We start from the raw sequence: 20,987 nt of genomic DNA on the forward strand, positions 1-20,987 counted from the left end.
AACAGCGTTCAGCCACAAAAGCAAGCCATACAGTTACCCGCCAAATTGTGGAGTCATCAAAAGTCATAAATAGCATTATATTATATCTTTGATGATCTTCGTCGGAATGCACTCCCAGGACTCGCACTTCCCCCTTAAAATGTTTGTCTTCTTCGATTATGTCCAAATACCTCCGTTTAGTTCACTATTCCAAAGGCACAATGTGCGAGTGCAAAATCCAGATGAAAGGTCAAAAGAGTTCCATTACAGTTTGTAGAAACATGTCAACAATGTTTACAATCAATCCTTAGGGTCTTTTTATAATACATCTTCAATAACATTCCAACTGGACAGTAGCGCATTCATTAGAGGAATAAGGAACGGCGTGCCCGTGTGACCGCGCAGTAAACAACTGATTGGCCTCAGCCTAGTCCACTTGTTGAAACAGCGCTTATTCGACACCCTTCCACAATAGAAGTCTCAAACAACTTTCTAAAGATTGACATCTGCTGGAAGCCTTGGGAAGTGCAATCTGGCCCCATAGACACAGCATATTGGATAGGCAATCACTTAAATGAAACTACAGACCTCAGATTTCCCACTGGTTGAATTTGTCTCGGGTTTTCACCTGCCATATGAGATCTGTTATACTCACAGACATCATTCAAACAGTTTTAGAAACTTCAGAGTGTTTTCTATCCAATACTACTAATAATATGCATATATTAGCATCTGGGACAGAGTAGCAGGCAGTTTACTCTGGGCACCTTATTCATCCAAGCTACTCATTACTGCCCCCTTGTCACCAAGAAGTTAATCTTGACTGAAAATATACACCAAAAAAAGTGCAAAGTTGTGGCATTGCTGAAGAACAAAGTGGTTGCATAGTTATCTGTATGACAAAGGTACACTGAACCAATGGACAAGGACTTAAAGGGATCATTCATCCCAAATATATGTTTGGGTCAAATGTCTCTTACCTTTATGTGTGTAGGCCAGAACGCAATCTGTTTTTCCACAGCCAGGAGTTAGCATGATTAGCATTGTCCACAAATATGAATGTAATCCATGGTAAATGCAAAGCTGCATTAAGGAGAAATTTTCTTTAAAAAGTTTTTTTAAACTAAATTCGGTAGTTAGTGGAGTTTGCAGGGAATTGTTTACGTGCATACTGATGAAATAATTGCTGGAATTTTGATACTCAAAACAACCCATTTTTTTCTGTAGTCTCACAGCAACATCTGTTTCTGTTTGCTTTAACATGGACAATAAAGTTGTATTACATTGTAATTTGAGTTTTCCATTGGGAACTCAGACAGATTAACTACCAGCTGTGAACAAACTCACAGGTGGCTTGATTGAACTCAGACCATTGGGATATTACTGCAAAAATAACTACATTACTGTGGGGAAAATAACATGAAAAGGTTCTTAGAGTATCAACGCTACTAAGGAGCTCGCAATGCAGCTTTTCCAACATCGGTACCATGGATTACATTCATTTTTGGACAATGCTAAATCATTATGGCAGTGACAAAAGTAAACAACTAATTATTGTGGATGCTGTCACTCGTGGTCTGCAGACAACTCAAGGTAAGAGGAATTTGGCCCAAACATTTTAGATAAACTATTGCTTTAACAGTGGCAGTCAATATGCTTTGAAGTGATTGAAATGCATTAGAGAAGGTATTGGAAAGTTTAGGAAAACATCAAGGATGACAATCTGTGTATTATCTTCTGTGGAGAAGCAATTCATATTCCCCAGTCATTCTCTGGATGCGTCACACTCCTTTATAACGAGTCCTGCAAAGCTTATGAGGGTCGTAGATGGAAACAGAAGACTAATTTGTACATAATACTGCTACATAATCTCTTATGCCTGGACATCAGAACAGCGATTACTCTCCTTGATGAACTGGACAAATATTTTTTCTTTAATGAGTTTGACGAAGGATTTACTGCAGACACCCAAACAAGCCCTCATCAGCTGTTCCGGAAAACTGTGAGATCACGCTCTCCGCAGCCAATGTGAGTAATACCTTCAAACAGGTCAACATTCACAAGGAGATTGGGGTGCCTTGTGAGGATCCAGCGACGAGTGCTTAATCTGCCTTTGCCATCGGTACTATTGGCCAACGTACAGTCGCTGGATAAAAAAGTGGACGAAATACAAGAACGTATATCCTACCAATGGGACATTAAAAACTGTAATATCTTGGCTGAGCCGTGGCTGAATGACGACATGAATAACATACAGCATCGGCAGGATAGAACAGCCACCTCTGGTAAGACAGGGGGTGGCGGTCCATGTATATTTGTAAACAGCTGGTGCACGATATTTAACTTATGGCTGCAGGGGCAGTACTGAGTAGCTTGGCTGAAAAGGTGCCCATTGTAAACGGCCAGCTCCTCAGTCTCAGTTGCTAATATATGCATATTATTATTGGATAGAAAACACTAAAGTTTCCAAAACATTGTCTGAGTATAACAGAACTGATATTACAGGTGAAACCCTGAGGAAAATCAAAACAGGAAGTGGCTTCTATTTTAAAAACTCAATGTTCCATAGCCTCCCTTTGCTGGATTAAAAGGGATATGAACCAGATTCCTTTTCCTATCGCTTCCTCAAGGTGCCAACAGTCTTCAGACATAGTTTCGGGCTTTTATTTTGAAAAATGAGGCAGAACGATAACATCGCGTCAAGTGGTCACATGACTTTTGCTTGCGCAGCAGAGTTTGGATAGTATTGCTTTTCCCTCCCCTACTGTGAAAGACATTTGCGGTTGACATATTATTAATTATACATTTTAAAAACAACCTGAGGAATGATTATAAAAAAACATTTGACATGTTTCTGTGGACATTATGGAAACTATTTGGAATTTGTCTGCGTTGTCGTGACCGCTCTTTCCTGTGGATTTCTGAACATAACGCGACAAACAAACGGAGCTTTTTTGGATATAAAAATAATCTTCATGGAACAAAAGGAACATTTGTTGTGTAACTGGGAGTCTCGTGAGTGAAAACATCCGAAGAGCAAAGGTAACCGATTAATTTGATTCTTTTTCTGATTTTCGTAACCAAGCTTCCTGATGCTATGTGTACTTAATGTTTTGTCGTGCGATCGATAAACTTAAACGCTTGGGTGGCTTTCGCTGTAAAGCAGAATTTCTAAATCTGACACGACAGGTGGATTAACAAAAGGCTAAGTTGTGTTCCTATATTGCACTTGTGATTTCATGAATATAAATATTTGTAGTAATATTTATTGAATGTAGCGCTATGCTATTCAGCGGTTGTTGATGACACTTATCCCATTAGTGGGGTTGCAGCCATAACAAGTTAATGAAGTCTCAAGGTTTTGCTCGCCTAAGGTAGAGTAACTCAAACACTATCTACCAAGAGAGTTTTCATTTATATTCTTTGTAGCTGTCTATTTACCACCACAAACCGATGCTGGCGCTAAAACCACACTCCATGAGCTGTATACCGCAATAAGCGGCGCTCGTAGTGGCCGGGGACAATAATGCAGGGAAACTTCAATCAGTTTTACCTAATTTCCATCAGCACATTAAATGTGCAACCAGAGGGGAGAAAAAAAAAACAAAACAAAAAAACTGTAGACCACCTTTACTCCACACAGAGACATGTACAAAGCTATCCATCGCCCTCCATTTGGCAGAGCTGACCATAATTCTATCCTCCTGATTCCTGCGTACAAGCAAAAATTAAAGCAGGAAGCACCAGTGACTAGATCAATAAAAAAAAAACTGGTCAGATGAAGCAGATGCTTAAGCTACAGGACTGTTTCGATATACATATTTACACTCAGTGTGTCGTCGTGATCTGTTGAAAAGTTTGTTTCTGCTGGAGAGTTTGTCCGCTCTGTCTCGTGGTTAGAATGGATAGTTCAGAGCCGATTCATTCATGTCGTTATAGAATAGATGTTGTTCTTATTCTGTCGGTATCGATAGTCTAAGAGTTTAACCACGTGGGATGGTTAAAAGATTCAGCATTCTGGTCTCAAACATTGTCCCGCTCGTTATCGAGGTAAGCTGGTCTGCAACCTTTGTCCTCTCGTAATTGAGAGAAACATGGTCTGGTGATAAAACCCAGGTGGGGTTTTTATCTGGAACATCGAAAAGGGCTGTCTCATGACGCCCGGTCCTGTCTGTGCCCCTGGGGGAGTGCCAAGGATTTAGTTAAACTTTTTAGGGAAATGGAGTTTCCTTCATTAACTTCTCTAGGGTAGGGGGCAGCATTCGGAATTTTGGATGAAAAGCATGCCCAAATTAAACGGCCTGCTACTTGGGCCCAGAAGATATGATATGCATATCTTGGATATAGAGAAAACTGTTAAAATAGTGTGTGAGTATAACAGAACTGATTTGGCAGGCGAAAACCTGAGAAAAATCCATTCAGGAAGTTGTTGTTTGTGGTTTTGTAGTTTTCTATTCAATGCCATTACAGTATCCATTAACTTTGGACTCAAATTGCAGTTCCTATGTCTTCCACTAGATGTCAACAATCGTTAGAAATGGTTTCAGGCTTGTATTCTTATAAATGAGGGAGTAAGACCCGTCTGAATGAGTGGACCCTGACGTGTCACAGTGCTTTTTCATGCCCGAGAGAGTGCATTTCTTGTTTACCTTTTTATATTGACAACGTTCTTGTCTGGTTGAAATATTCTAGATAATTTAGGCTAAAAACAACCTGGGATTGAATATAAAACATTGTTTGACATGTTTCTATGAACCCTACAGATACAATTAGGATTTTTTGTCTGCCTGTTTTGACAGCGTTTGAGCCTGTGTTTTTGTTCGTTTTCCAGAGGTTTTCGGATATAGAGACTATCGAACAAAAGGAACAGTTATTGAGAAAATGAATGTCTTCTGAGTGCCACCATATGAAGATCAAAGGTAAAGGATTAATTTGATCTCTATTTCTGAGTTTTGTAACACTTCTGCTTGGCTGGTTACTATTTGTAATAATTTGTCAACTGGGCTATGTTCTCAAATAATCGTAGGGTAAAGCATTTTTAAAATCTGACACCGTGGTTGGATTCACAAGTTAATCTTTAAACCTATGTCAAATGTTTTGTTTTCTGAATTTTTATAATGAGTATTTCTGTATTTGAATTTGGCGCTCTGCAATCTCATGTTGGTCACATACCCTAGAGAGGTTAAGCAGTCAAATCTCTCTATACTGTGGCCATGAGGAGATAATCTCCTCCAGGAATTTACGACCTCTCTGACCACAGCAGCCTGGGTGAGGGAGACAGGAGGGTAGGGGTATTGTGCATAGAAAGGGGCTGGTGCAGAGGGAGGGTAGTGCTCGCTGTACCCAAAGAGGGCAAGGTCATGACACCACCATAGTTCCTGTGCCCAAGAACCTGCCTAAATGACTACCAACCCGTAGCACTCACGTCTGTAGCCATGAAGTGATTTGAAAGGCTGGACATGGCTCACATTAACACCATTATCCCAAAAAGCAGGTTAAGAGTGCCTTGTGTCAACATCACCAACAAACTAACATGGTCAAAGCACACCAAGACAGTCGTGAAGAGGGCACAAAAAAAACTATTCCCCCTCAGGAGACTGAAAAGATTTGGCATGGGTCCTCAGATCCTCAAAAAGTTCTATATCTGCACCATTGAGAGCATCCTGACGGGTTGCATCACTGCCTAGTATGGCAACTGCTCGGCCTCCAACCGCAAGGCACTACAGAGGGTAGTGCGTACGGCCCAGTACATCACTGGGGCCAAGCTTCCTGCCATCCAGGACCTCTATACCAGTTAGTGTCAGATGAAGGCCCTAGAAATTGTCAAAGACTCCAGCCACCCTAGTCATAGACTGTTCTCTCTGCTAACGCATGGCAAGCGGCACCGGAGCGCCAAGTCTAGGTCTAAGAGGCTTCTAAACAGCTTCTACCACCAAGCCATAAGACTCCTGAACATCTAATCAAATGGCTACCCAGACTATTTGCATTGTGTGCCTCTCCCGCTCTGTTTATCATCTATGCATAGTCACTTCAATAACTCTACCTACATGTACATATTACCTCAACTAACCGGTGCCCCCGCACATTGACTCTGTACCGGTACCCCCTGTACATAGCCTTGCTACTGTTATTTTACTGCTGCCCTTTAAACATTTTTTTTTTTTTTAGGTATTTTTCTTAACTGCATTGTTGGTTAAGGGCACGTAAGCAAGCATTTCACAGTAAGGTCTACCTGTTGTAGTCGGCACATGAATGAATAAATCATTGTGCATTTAGGCCAACAACAGGTATGGTTTCATTTAATATAAACAGGTTGGATTAATAAACATGAGGTGATAGTCATGCTGATGGACATGGATTATATTAACATACACACTTCACAGAAAGGAAATATTTACCTTGACAGTAAGGATTACTTGGGTTGAAGTTCAGTGCAAATTCATGGGATACCTGCAGGGTTAATAACACAACAATTTATATACTTGTAAAACGTGTTTTCCTGAAATATTTACCCATGATGCTTTTTATTAGATTTTTTATCTAACCTTGAAGTCTGGGGGCACTTGAGCTCCAAATCCAAAGGCAGGGAAGAGTTTGTCACTGAGGAAGCGCATAAAACTTGATTTGAGTAGACTATCACAATTACCATGAAAACAATGGGAGGGATGTTGTCCACGCCTCAATACAAGAGAGTCACAGAGTAACAGCCCAAACCTGCCATGTTAGTCCATTTAGGTCCACGCCTCCATAGAAATAACAATTTGGTAATGATCCTTAGGGCTAAACATTTCCATGACCTAAATCTGCCCAACCAGGAAGTCAAGACATGTGCTCTTATACATCTCAGTTGCTGATTCGGATTCCCTTTGCCTCTCCCCCTAAAATGTGCAGTTCCATCTCCCTCTCATAAATTTAAAAGCATTGAACTGGCGTCAGCATATGGGCTGGAGAGCGTACCCACCATATTCGTTAAACCAGATATTGTAAAAATGCGGTGGGGGGAGGTGAACAAGTGTACACTGAGGAGAAGGGTAGGGAATCTGAATTTAGCCATCTATTAATCTTCTCATGGTCTCTCCCTCTTCGGCGTTCTACTGAGCAGAAAGTTCTTACGTGTCATAGTCCTGGACAACAAGGCCCACTGACCAGGTGGCCGACAGGTACTGGTTCAGACCGTCAGGGCTCAGGTAATGCAGGGACTGTGGAGAGCGAGGGTCGCCGTTTGACCCAGTGAAGTCAATGCCCACCTTAGAAAAATATAGGAACCATGAGTGATGGTCCATATTGGTACAAAAAGCTTGAATAAAAGACTAATTTAAAAGAAGCATTCCAGGAATGGTACATCAAATGTTGGAATTTTATAGATCTAGCCATTGATTCTTAAAAGAACTTGTAAATGCCTCATGAGCTTAGTCTATTTGCCGTGCCACATCAGAACCGCAAATATAAGCTTCTTTTACTCAATTGTTTGTAATTGCTGTAAAATCTGTACTCTGTCTATTTTGAGAGTGGTTACATTTCTCCAGCCCCATCCCTCAGCCATTTACAATTTGACATTTAAAGTAATTTAGCAGACGCTCTTATTCAGAGCGATTTAGTTAGTGCATTCATCTTAAGATAGCTAGGTGGGATAACCACATCACACATTTTCAATCCATCCAAGATATTGCTTAAGTTTTAGACAAGCACTAATAAACAAAACTTCAACCCCTTACTTCTGATTGTATCTGAAGAGCCTGCACTTACCGTAAAATTTATTTGGCAACCTCCCATGACATAGTCCAGGAATGTGTACTGTGCCTGTATCTAGGGGGAAATTACAATTTGCTTTAGAAGTATCAACTTTTAAAAATAGGGTAAAATCTAAGGGATAATGATAAGCTACTGTGCAATTGTACTGAACAAAAATATAAACGCAACATTTAAAGTGTTGGTCCCATGTTTCATGAGCTGAAATAAGATCCCAGAAATGTTCCATATGCAAAAAAAAGAAGCATATTTCTCTCAAATATTGTGCACAAATGTGTTTATATCCCTTTAGTGAGATTCTCCTTTGCCAATCAAGATGCTGGTTAAACAGCATGATCATTACACAGGTGCACCTTGTGCTGGGGATAATAAAGGGACACTAAAATGTGCAGTTGTGCCACAAGACAATGCTGCAGATGTCTCAAGTTGAGGGCGCGTGCAGTTGGGCATACTGATTACAGGAATGTCCACCAGAGCTGAATTGAATCTTCATTTCTTTATCATAAGCCATCTCTGTTGTTTTAGAGAATTTGGCAGTATGTCCAACCGGCCTCACAACCGCAGACCACGTGCAACCACGCCAGCCCACAACCTCCACATCTGGCCTCTCTTGCGGGATGGTCTAATTGGCTGAGGCTGGCACCCCAGTGGGTGGAAATCAGTCAATTGAAATAAATTAATTAGGGCGTAATCTATGGTTTTCACATGGGTGGGCATAGACCACTTGGGAGAAGGACCACCCATGTGAAATCTATAGATTAAAGTCTAATTCATTTATTTAAAATGGAATGATTTCCATTTATGAACTGTAACTCAGTAAAATCATTGAAATTGTTGCATTTTATATTTTTGTTCTGTATAATTATAACCTACCTGGCAGCTCTTGACACTGATTACTCCAGAGTTTTTGTAACTCTTCTTCTTCTTCTTCTTCTCTGGATGGACACAGTCAAACTCCACCTGATCACAATGGACAATATACACAACGTCCTCAAATACAAAACTACCATCACCATGATTAGATACATGAGGCAGAATTTTTTTTTTACATTAAGCTGCTCAGCTCTTACCATATACATTATATATTAACTACATGTGTATCTATACTGTAAAGGCACAGAACAATGATTCAATTGTAATCAGAAACTGGCAAAAAAACACGAGTAATTAGTGAAGTTACTGTGTAGTGGGATACAATTAATTACACAACTTTAAATTCATGCAACATGGTATCTTTACAATTTAATGTCAAGTGGGACCAAGAGAGACAGAAGCGTAATGGTAAGGTAAGCAAAAAGTAAAAGTGCTAGAAGAAAAATACATGGTCTCACCGGTGAACCATGGGCAGCTTTCTGCAGCTCAGACACATTAGTTTGGAAAACACCGATAAGGTCATGCGAGCCATCACTATCATAATCAGAGCAGTGGACCTGGGGAAGGGGGACAGGAGAGAGGGAGTTTGAGACAAAAGGACAGAGGTGTTCTCTTTGGCTCACCGCACGGTCTTTAGCATCCAAAAGCTGGCGGGTAGTGCAAGTAAACTCGCCTATCATATCTGAACTGGTGTCTTCGTCCTTATCGTAACAAGTGACCTGCCAGTAACAGACACATAGGTAAGCCCTGGGGCTACAGTAGGTCAGAGATACCATAACAATAGGGCTGTAGGTTATATCAAGACAAAACAACTTTTTTCGTAGTCACAATTTCTAATTCAACAGGTTCTATAGGACACCATAAGCTCTGAAAGTTCTCTACATGCTAGTGCAGGTCTGTCAAATGCCATGGTCTTTTAGCTATTCATACCTTGATTGGTTTGCTCATGTCACAGTTGCAGAATGTTTGCAGAGCCACAGTGAATTTCTTCCATGATGGACTCAGATTATTCTTGACAACCTAAAAAAATAAATACAAAGAGAATGTAAAAAAGTTCAAATGTGACCGACGGCTCAATTGGTCTTATGTAACAATGTTTAGTTGTATTTTTGTATTTATTTTTACATTGGATATAAGAGACTTGGGTTGCAAAGCGTCAAACTTTCCGGAAATGTAGCTTAAATTCGTCAAAAAAGTTAGCTTAAACAGTGAACCTTTTTTGTGGGATGCACATGAGGCTTTTCTAGGTCTTGTGGCATATTTTAGTTAAACTATCCCCAATTCAATGGAATTGCAACCCTCTGCATGCACAGTGCATTCTTCCATCACATGTACAGCTGATTCTCAAGATCTTGCACACTAATGAGATGCTTTAAGCCCACACTACCCTGTCTGAGCCAAGGACTACATGCTTTCTGGTAAGTTTTGATTACAATACTGGGTGGGATGTATATATTTCATGACATACATACATTTTTGTTAACTAGTAAAGAGTAGCCTACAGACAAGTGTTTAAATAATTTCTAACTTTTAACACTTTCTGCTAGTTAGTTTTTGCTACCATGTGGGTTTTAGCTTGCTTGAGCCTGCTAACTGAGGAGTGTTAAATTCACCTGTTTCCATACAAGTTTCATTTTAAAACATTTACCTTACAAAAGAGCTGTTTAAATCTAACTGCTTAACTATTTATCTGTACATGGAATTGTATTAGTTTAAAAAAAAACTTTTTAACTCATTGTTTTCTAATCTTTACAGGAAAATGCCACGGGCACAATCTGATGTGGAGACATTTCACTGCAGCGAATGTAGAATGAAAAGCTGTGTAGATTTGAGAATGTGCCAAAGCATGTGAAGAATGTAACAAAGATGCAGAATCATCTGGCCATGTGCCATAAGTTCCCTCAGTGCTCACAAGCAACCTGACAAAAGTCCCTCTACTTCTAGTTGAGGGAAAAATGATGAATACACCTTAGATAGCAACAGCTCATGGTCCTCCTGGAATTTGAAGTTGTTTTGACTCAACGGAGGAACGTAGTTAGAGAAAGGCTGATGAATGTCTTGCTCAAACTGTGTATGCAACTGGTTTGCCTGTGATGCTCACAGGCAATGTGTATTGGAAGAGATTTCTGAATGTTCTTCACCCAGCATACACCCCTCCAACCAGAGGGATGTATGCTCATTTGCTGGATGCAGAGTTCAACAGAGTTCAAGTGAAGGTCAAGCAAATCATAGAGAAAGCAGACGGTATTGCAATCATCTCTGATGGGTGGTTGAATGTTCATGGGCAAGGAATAATGAACTACAGCAACTCCACCCCTCAACCGGTATTCTACAAGAGCACAGACACGGGACAGACACACCGGTCTCTACATTGCAGATGAGCTGAAGGCAGTCAATGACCTTGGCCCACAGAAGGTATTTACACTGGTGACAGACAATGCTGCAAACATGAAGGCTGCTTGGTCTAAAGTGGAGGAGTCCTACCATCACATCACACCCATTGGTTGTGCTGCTCATGCATTGAATATGCTCCTCAAGTACATCATGGCACTGAAAACAATGGATCCACTCTACAAGAGAACCAAGGAAATGGTTAGGTATGTGAAGGGTCATCAAGTTAGCAGTAAACTAGCTCCCCAAGCAAAGTGAGAAGAAGACCACCACATTGAAGCTGCCCAGTAACACCCGTTGGGGTGGTGTTGTCATCATCATTGACAGTCTCCTGGAGGGGAAGGAGTCTCTGCAAGAAATGGCCATATCACAGTCTGACGATTTGGACAGCCCCATCAAGAGGATCCTTCTGGATGATGTATTTTGGGAGAGTGGTAAAGCAGCCTGAAACCTATAGCAGTAGCCATTGCAAGGCTTGAGGGAGACAATGCCATCCGGTCTGATGTTCAGACTCTGCAAGCAGATGTAAGAGAAGAAATTCTACTGCCCTGCCCACTTCACTGTTGCTCCAAGCAGAGTACACTGCAGTTCTGAAATACATCAAAAAGCGGGAAGACTTCTGCCTGAAGCTCATGCACGCCGCAGCGTACATTTTGGACCCCAAGTATGCAGGCAAGAGCATCCTGTCTGGTGCAGAGATCAACAAGGCCTATGGCGTTATCACTACCGTGTCTCGCCACTTTGGCCTGGATGAGGGCAAGGTTCTTGGCAGTCTGGCGAAGTACACGTCCAAGCAAGGGCTTTGGAATGGAGATGCAATATGGCAGTCGTGCCAACATATCTCATCAGCTACTTGGTGGAAGGAACTTAGTGGATCTGAGACTCTTTCCCCTGTTGCCTCCATCATCCTTCAAATCCCACCAACATCAGGCTGGTCCTTGTTTGGGAACACACACACACAAAAGCACGCAACAGGCCGACCAATACAAGGGTTGAAAAATTGGTTGCTTGTTGAGGATGGCTCGCTGTCAGGCTCAAAAAGGTTGGAAAGTGACAGTGAAGATGAGGCCTCAGTCTGATGTTCAAGAGGTGGACATTGAGGATCTCCAGGGAGAAGACATTGAAGCCTGAGTCTAGAGACTGAAGCTTTGGTTGTCTTCCTCTATCATTTTACAGATGTATATTGAAAATGTTTTTGGGAGATGCGATGGATAATTGGGGGATCACTCAATATTCCCTTTCTTTCATTGTTCAGTGAAATCATCCCATGTGAAGCGTCAACTCATTTAATTAAAATTCAATTGGTAACTGAATAAAAAAAAGATGCGTTAGACAGGATTACCTGACTAGCTCAGAGGCGCGCTATATGGCAAACCAATCCAAAATCATCTCTCTGCATGCCCAGCTCACTCATTATCTCAGCCAATCATGGCTAGTGGGAAGGTTGCTGCCTTTTTCTTTGGCTAAACCAACTAGACTCGTAATTTAACAATTGTATTCGTATTTACAGATGGAATACAAGTTTGTTATTAAGATACATGAAAGTTCATGTTTTTCTGCCAAAAACGAATTGTGATAATAAAAATAAAAACGTTTTTATGTTCAAACAGCTCTGTGAAGTAGTGACATACACCTAGTTTCCTGAAATGGGTCACAAATGGCTGAGAGCAACAAGTCACAACAAATAAAAATTACAATTGCAACCATGCCAAAATAACAATACAGACAAATAAGGTCAGGCACGATACTCTCCATTAACTTCTTGGAACTCTAGGGGCGCAATTTCATTTTTGGATGAAAAACGTTCCCGTTTTAAACAAGATATTTTGTCACAAAAAGATGCTCGACTATGCATATAATTGCTACTGTTCGAAAGAAAACACTCTGACGTGTCCAGAAATACAAAGATCTTCTCTGTGCGTGCCCTTTAACGTGAGCTTCGGGCAAAACCAAGATGAGATGGCATCCAGGAAATGACAAGGATTTTTGAGGCTCTGTTTGTCATGATCTCCTTATATGGCTGTGAACGCAAGAGGAATGAATCAACCCTCTCTGTCGTTTCCCCAAGGTGTCTGCAGCATTGTGACGTATTTGTAGGCAGATCATTGGAAGATTGACCATAAGAGACCACATTTACCTCGTGTCCGCCCGGTGTCCTGCGCCGAAATTGGTGCGCAAAAGTCACCTGCCAGTATTTTTCCAAGGAATACAGAGAGGAAAGCAAGCTTCCACGAACTGCATGTCAATGAAGAGATATGTGAAAAAACACCTTGAGGACTGATTCCAAACAACGTTTGCCATGTTTCGGTCGATATTATGTAGTTAATCCGGAAAAAGTTTTACGTTGTAGGTGACTGCATTTTCGGTTCGTTTCAGTAGCCAGGCGCAATGTAGAAAACGGAACGATTTCTCCTACACACAGACGCTTTCAGGAAACACTGCGCATTTGGCATGTGACTGAGAGTCTCCTCATTGAAAACATCAGAAGATCTTCAAAGGTAAATGATTTTATTTATTTGGTTATCTGGCTTTTGTGAAAATGTTGCGTGCTACATGCTACACAAAATGCTATGCTAGCTTTGCATACTCTTACACAAATTAGTCCATTTCTATGGTTCAAAAGCATATTTTGAAAATCTGAGATGACAGTGTTGTTAAGAAAAGGCTAAGCTTGAGAGCAAACGCATTATTTTAATTTTATTTGCGATTTTCAGAAATCGTTAACGTTGCGTTATGCTAATGAGCCTGAGGCTTTAGTCACGATCCCGGATGGGGAGTTTCAAGAGGTTAAACAAATACTACTTTATTAGAGAAAGTTTCAAACATGCTGTTCTGATGAAAACAACTTCAACAGACAGAATGAATTATAAAAAATTAGGTAGCTGTATTCTGGACTGGTCTCAGAGTGGTGGTGGGCTTGTGCAAAGAAGCGGGCCTTTTTAAAGAAACATGGGTGGTGAAATGCGCATGAAGTAGCCTATTTTGTTCTGTGTCCTTGAGGAAATTCATGGAGGATAACTACTAAATCAGTTTTTAATCACATACACAACTAAACCTTTTTATGAAAGCAAAACATGACAATTTATTACCAGTATTCTGCATCATAAACACCCAATGAGTATTCAGTCTCGTAGTTATTTTCCTTGAGGAAATGCATGACTACTAAAGCAGTTGAGTTCCCATACACAGAGCAAAAAAAAAGAAGCAATTGTGACAACATGAAGATCTGCAACCAGTGTATCCTCATTTGACTTTGCTGATATGTGTTGGTATAAGACTGGTATAAAGGTAGGCCAGGGGTGTTCTATGACAGTCCGGGAGGGCCAAAACACTTACTGGGTTTTCATACACTCCTAAAAAGGGACCGACTCAGACCTGGGACACCAGTTAAGTGCAATTAACGATAAGGTAGAAACAAACCAAAAAAGTGTTTCGGCCCTCCAGTAGCGGAATTGAAAAATCCCGCTATAGGCCATTTCTGCCTGCTCACTTCGTAAATTGGTTGTCACCAACTCGTCAACAAACTTGTAGCCGGGCAGGCAATCTCTTAAGTCGGCCCTTGAGCACGCTTGTTATTGGGGTTTAGAAACTGGACATCGACAAGTTTAATATTTCACCTTGCCCTCGGTAGCTCACACAACCGCAATTAAACAAGATAGATGTCAAATGTTCACAACACATTAAGATGTTATGATACATGTTTTTCCAATGTATGAGTGATTTTACGACGTTCATTCTGAGTTTCACCAACTTTGATGAGCCTTCCTCTCTACAGCCTTGTCTGCCCGAATCTCTGCACTCGCTGGCAAGAACTGACAGAAACCAATTACATGTGCGCTTTCAATAAGCCTACTTTCTTTGACATACCCAGTCTCTGTTCCACATATTGGGTTGCAGCTACCCCAAACAAATATGGTGATAAGTACCTCTGTTCTGTGAACCAGCTGCCACTTGCCATCATCTCCTTGCTTAAAGAATTCTAGGAATGGATCCGATTTCCCAAACAAGTCCTGCAATAGAGACAACCATGAGCACTGGGGAATAAATAATGGGCGGGAGAGAATTCAGAACTGTTTATTACATCTTAATAACGTAGGCCACTTTCCATTTGAAAAGACTGCACTGAAGTGCCTCTATTGTACCTTCTTATCCAGGCCTTTAGCCTCCACCTCCAGCACTATGGCCCTGTTATCCTTTATCTCCTCAGCAGTAATCTATAAAACACACAATTTAACACAAATGAGAAATTCATTTTAATATCTCAAGACAATGTTTGTCATCACAACATTTCCACAGCCAGTTAAATACTTACAGTAATGGTGCCTTTGCCTGCAGGCTTCCCCTTCTTCAGTTGTAGAGGTCTGGTAATCTTCTTGCTGGACACAATCTGAAAGGCAAAATGGTTGGGGGAGACACCATCATTCGTGTTAGAAATTCTATAACATTGGGTTAAGTTTACTCTTAAGAAAAAAAAATGTACACAATGTATAATAAGGATGCGGACTAATTGGTACACACATTCTTAGATCCTCACCTGTCCCAGCGTACACTCAAACCCCCCCAGGAAGTCATCATCCTTCAGATCAACAGACTTGTTGTCTATGTCATAGACACCCAGCTTCAACTTCTGCACCTTCTCAAAGTGGTAGTCCAGGAGCAGCTTCTTGGAGAACTCGGGGTCCTGGCAGTTTTTCACCTGCTCTGTGCGGTCCAACTGTATAGTGAAACAGAAAACTTCATGAACAAACAATAGGCCATTTGAGAAAATATGGAAAAAGCCCTTAACCAACAATGCAATTCAAGAAATAGAGATAAAATATTTACTAAAACTAAAGTAAACATTCAAATAAAAAGTAACAATAACGAGGCTATATACAGGGGTTACCGGTACAGAGTCAATGTGCAGGTTAGTAGAGGTAAGTTGTACGTAGGGGTAAAGTGGCTATTCAGTGTTGCTTGCCTTGAAGCGAGCATAAAAAGGCATTTAGCTCGTCTGGTAGGATCACGTCACTGGGCAGCACGCGGCTGGCTTTCCCTTTGTAGTAAGTAATGGTTTGCAACCCCTGCCACATCCGACGAGCGTCAGAGCCGGTGTAGTAGGATTGAATATTAGTCCTGTGTTTATGCATTGCCTGTGTGATTGTTCGTCTGAGGGCATAGCGTGATTTCTTATAAGCATCCGGGTTTAGTGTCCCGCTCCTTGAAAGCGGCAGCTCTAGCCTTTAGCTCGGTGTGGATGTTGACTGTATCCATGGCTTCTGGTTGGGATATGTACGCACAGTCACTGTGGGGACGATGTCGCCAATCTACTTATTGATGAAGCCTGGTGACTGAGGTGGTATACTCCTCCATATGCCATTGAATGAATCCCAGAAAATTGTCTAGTCTATACTAGCAAAACAGTCCTGTAGCGTAGCATCCGTGTCATCGGACCACTTCCGCATTGAGTGAGTCACTGGTACTTCCTGCTTTAATTTTTGCTTTTAAAGCAAGAATTATGGTCAGATTTTCCAAATGGAGGGCGAGGGAGAGCTTTGTATTTGTCTCTGTGTGGATTATAGGTGGTCTAAAGTACAAATAATGTAGATAGTGTGGTCTACAGCTTATCATGAGGTACTCTACCTCAGGCGAGCAATACCTTGAGACTTCTTTAATATTAGACATTGCGCACCAGCTGTTATTGACAAAGACACACCCCCACCCCTCGTCTTACCAGACGTACAGTGCCTTGCGAAAGTGTTCGGCCCCCTTGAACTTTGCAACCTTTTGCCACATTTCAGGCTTCAAACATAAAGATATAAAACTGTATTTTTTTGTGAAGAATCAACAACAAGTGGGACACAATCATGAAGTGGAACGACATTTATTGGATATTTCAAACTTTAACACTTTTTTGAAATATCCAATAAATGTCGTTCCACTTCATGATTGTGTCCCACTTGTTGTTGATTCTTCACAAAAAAATAGTTTTATATCTTTATGTTTGAAGCTTGACATGTGGCAAAAGGTCGCAAAGTTCAAGGGGGCCGAATACTTTCGCAAGGCACTGTAGCTGTTCTGTCCTGCTGACGCATGGAAAACCCAGCCATCTCTATATTAGCCGTGTTGTCGTTCTGCCAAAAATAAGATATTATAACTCCTAATGTTGGTAGGACAAACTTGAACGGAGATAATCCATTTTATTTTCCAGTGAAAATAGAACAGATGGTAGAGGTGGGTTACCCACTCGCCGAAGAATTCTCACAAGGCAGCCTGATCTCCGCCCCCTGTATTTCTGTCTTTTCTTCATGCGAATGATGGGGATTTGGTCTCAGAGAAGCAGTATATACTTTGCGTCAGACTCATTAAAGGAAAAAAAATATTAATCCAGTTCGAGGTGAGTAATCGCTGTTCTGATATCCAGAAGCTCTTTTTAGTCATAAGAAATGGTAGCAGCAAACCTATTTACAAAATCAAGATTGTTATAATACTGTTATTGCATCAAATGGTTGCTTTATGTAATAGAATAGGGTTCTTAGAACTCTCACGTGTCTGTGTTAACACTGACAGTAAATTTAAGATGACTTTAGGTTTATCACCTAACAAGCCACATTCCATCCATGCGAGGGAGATTGTTCCAGCCTGACTGGAAGGTAACAGGGAGAGATGGCTCGGGTTGAGAGGAACTTCGTTTTCGGGGCCAAACCCTGGATTCCTTACAATGAGAACAGTCTTCACAACAGATACTGTCCGCTGTGAATTATTCATTTCTTTCATAGCAAATGCTATCTGGCTGGGGGAATACTCCTTTCTCATATCAAGTGATCCATTCCACACATCTGTTGTTTGTCATGTAGACTAAGGTGGTGCATCTATGCCATATAAAATATCTTGGTATTCTTTGTGTCGGGGCTCAACCCAACAGTCAAGAGTATTTAGTTGACCAGCCTCGTTATTGCATAGCACTCACATCCTTCACTAGTGTGTGTGGTGTGATCTGCTTTCCTTATTAATAAGTGAATAAAGATTTTAGTTTAAAGTATAACTCTGAAAGTTTCTCTCATTTGATAATAAAAATAAATACAAGTTAAATGCGGGAAAAAGAAGATTATAGCAGTTTGCTAGGAGCTTGTAAAACGGCAGCCATCCCCTCTGACGCCCTTATCCGATGGTGACAGAGATTCTCACATGGCCCTTATATTAGGCTAGCTGTATTACTGGGCTAGATCAGCCAATATGCTAAATGTAGTTTGAAGAGAGCAGAGTTGCAATCGCACTTTCTCAAGAGCTATTTTTATAGCCTACCTTTTGGGAGTGGGAAGAATTACAGACGGAGAAATATGGGTGATCAATATTTAGGCCTTTCTAGGCAATATTGTAAACTGTAGCCCAATCATAGGCCTATTTAGGAAATACATTTCCTTGGAAAAAAACTGCCCTGTACTTCTCCAATTATTTAACTTTTTCCCACCTTTATTTAACTAGGCAAGTCAGTTAAGAACAAATTCTTATTTTACAATGGCGGCTCATGTATAGCCTACTCAATTTGAGACCATACGTGCAACCTGATTGCGCGGGTAATGACTACGGAACTTGAAGCAGCAAGAACGATGACGCCGACCCTTGCTACGTTTCGCATAGGCCTATAGGATATGGCCTAACTTCTAGGAGGATGATTTGCAGGCAGACAAAATGGGTAATCAACACTTCCTGAAAATTAAAAGGCGCAACCCGTGCGCACCTAAGTAGCCTAACCTGTGCGCATTGTGCCTTCTCAAAAAAAAAATCCGTTGCACTTTGACTCATTTTACTCTGGACCCTGATCTCTCTTTTGAAAAACATATCAAGACCATTTCAAGGACACCTTTTTCCCACCTACGTAACATTGCAAAAATCAGAAACTTTCTGTCCAAAAATGATGCAGAAAAAGTAATCCATGCTTTTGTCACTTCTAGGTTAGACTACTGCAATGCTCTACTTTCCGGCTACCCGGATAAAGCACTAAATAAACTTCAGGTAGTGCTAAATACGGCTGCTAGAATCCTGACTAGAACCAACAAATTTGATCACATTACTCCAGTGCTAGCCTCCCTACACTGGCATCCTGTCAAAGCAAGGGCTGATTTAAAGGTTTTACTGCTAACCTACAAAGCATTACATGGGCTTGCTCCTACCCATCTCCCTGATTTGGTCCTGCCGTACATACCTACACGTACGCTACGGTCACAAGACGCAGACCTCCTAATTGTCCCTAGAATTTCTAAGCAAACAGCTGGAGGCAGGGCTTTCTCCTATAGAGCTCCATTTTTATGGAACTGTCTGCCTACCCATGTCAGAGACGCAAACTCAGTCTCAACCTTTAAGTCTTTATTGAAGACTCATCTCTTCAGTGAGTCATATGATTGAGTGTAGTCTGGCCCAGGAGTGGGAAGGTGAACGGAAAGGCTCTGGAGCAATGAACCGCCCTTGCTGTCTCTGCCTGGCCGGTTCCCCTCTTTCCACTGGGATTCTCTGCCTCTAACCCTATTACAGGGGCTGAGTTACTGGCTTACTAGGGCTCTCTCATACCGTCCCTGGGAGGGGTGTGTCACCTGAGTGGGTTGAGTCACTGATGTGATCATCCTGTCTGGGTTGGCGCCCCCCCTTGGGTTGTGCCGTGGCGGAGATCTTTGTGGGCTATACTCAGCCTCGTTTCAGGATGGTAAGTTGGTGGTTGAAGATATCCCTCTAGTGGTGTGGGGGCTGTGCTTTGGCAAAGTGGGTGGGGTTATATCCTTCCTGTTTGGCCCGTGGACCATGCCTCAGGACTACCTGACATGATGACTCCTTGCTGTCCCCAGTCCACCTGGCCGTGCTGCTGCTCCAGTTTCAACTGTTCTGCCTTATTATTATTGGACCATGCTGGTTATTTATGAACATTTGAACATCTTGGCCATGTTCTGTTATAATCTCCACCCGGCACAGCCAGAAGAGGACTGGCCACCCCACATAGCCTGGTTCCTCTCTAGGTTTCTTCCTAGGGTTTGGCCTTTCTAGGGAGTTTTTCCTAGCCACCGTGCTTCTACACCTGCATTGCTTGCTGTTTGGGGTTTTAGGCTGGGTTTCTGTACAGCACTTTGATATATCAGTTGATGTACGAAGGGCTACATAAATAAATTTGATTTGACATTAGTTGAGCACCATCCACTTCTTCCCATTATCAATATTTGACACTGCAGTAAAATACAATTTAATCTTATTGAAGTTAATTTCATATTCAAGTTCACTGCCATGTAATTCTCTACCCACGTAGGCAGCCTACTCTATTTCAATGAGACCACACATATTAGGTACACTTGAACTCACGTCCAACTAGGAGAGGTAGGCTACTAAAGTTGAAGCAGCTGATGAGAAAAATGTGCTTTTAAATAAAAGGTGGTAGGCCTAATAAGTGATGCTATATTAACTTCTTCGATATAGGGGGCACTCTTAATTTTTGGATAAAAAAACGTTCCCGTTTTAAACAAGATATTTTGTCACGAAAAGATGCTCGACTATGCATATAATTGACAGCTTTGGAAAGAAAACACTGACGTTTCCAAAACTGCAAAGATAGTTCTGTGGCACTCACAGACTAATGCAACAGGCGAAACCAAGATGAAATTTCATACAGGAAATGCCCCAGATTTTGAATGCGCTGTGTTCCAATGTCTCCTTATATGGCTGTGAATGCGCCAGGAATGAGCCTACACTTTCTGTCGTTTCCCCAAGGTGTCTGCAGCATTGTGACGTATTTGTAGGCATATCATTGGAAGATTGACCATAAGAGACTACATTTACCAGGTGTCTGCTTGGTGTCCTCCGTCGAAATTATTGCGCAATCTCCAGTTGCGTCCACTTTTCCATTTGGTTCAGAGGAGAAAGGCATCTGCCACGAATGATTTATCATTGAATAGATATGTGAAAAACACCTTGAGGATTGATTCTAAACAACATTTGCCATGTTTCTGTCGATATTATGGAGTTAATTTGGAAAA

The 20,987-nt window shown here is 41.4% G+C and overlaps 1 protein-coding gene across 3 annotated transcripts in view; it reads right to left on the bottom strand.

The window, feature by feature from the left end:
* cpne1 (copine I) overlaps window positions 1-20,987 on the bottom strand; it is a 66,702-nt gene that overhangs the window by 11,054 nt on the left and 34,661 nt on the right. For 2 of the 3 annotated variants that reach the window (XM_064965431.1, XM_064965430.1), the window contains exons 3-13: window positions 15,527-15,706; window positions 15,305-15,379; window positions 15,135-15,206; window positions 14,919-15,002; window positions 9,532-9,621; window positions 9,060-9,158; window positions 8,602-8,688; window positions 7,726-7,785; window positions 7,093-7,226; window positions 6,525-6,579; window positions 6,378-6,429 (exon numbers count right to left, since the gene is read on the bottom strand). In XM_064965431.1, the coding sequence (XP_064821503.1) occupies window positions 6,378-6,429; window positions 6,525-6,579; window positions 7,093-7,226; window positions 7,726-7,785; window positions 8,602-8,688; window positions 9,060-9,158; window positions 9,532-9,621; window positions 14,919-15,002; window positions 15,135-15,206; window positions 15,305-15,379; window positions 15,527-15,706 (988 nt within the window). Of the gene's footprint in view, window positions 1-6,377; window positions 6,430-6,524; window positions 6,580-7,092; window positions 7,227-7,725; window positions 7,786-8,601; window positions 8,689-9,059; window positions 9,159-9,224; window positions 9,321-9,531; window positions 9,622-14,918; window positions 15,003-15,134; window positions 15,207-15,304; window positions 15,380-15,526; window positions 15,707-20,987 lie in introns of all 3 variants that reach the window. The other variant, XM_064965433.1, reaches the window with a different exon arrangement.

This window comes from Oncorhynchus masou, chromosome 5 (assembly GCF_036934945.1).
Source record: "Oncorhynchus masou masou isolate Uvic2021 chromosome 5, UVic_Omas_1.1, whole genome shotgun sequence".
NCBI classification, from domain to species: Eukaryota; Metazoa; Chordata; class Actinopteri; order Salmoniformes; family Salmonidae; genus Oncorhynchus; species Oncorhynchus masou.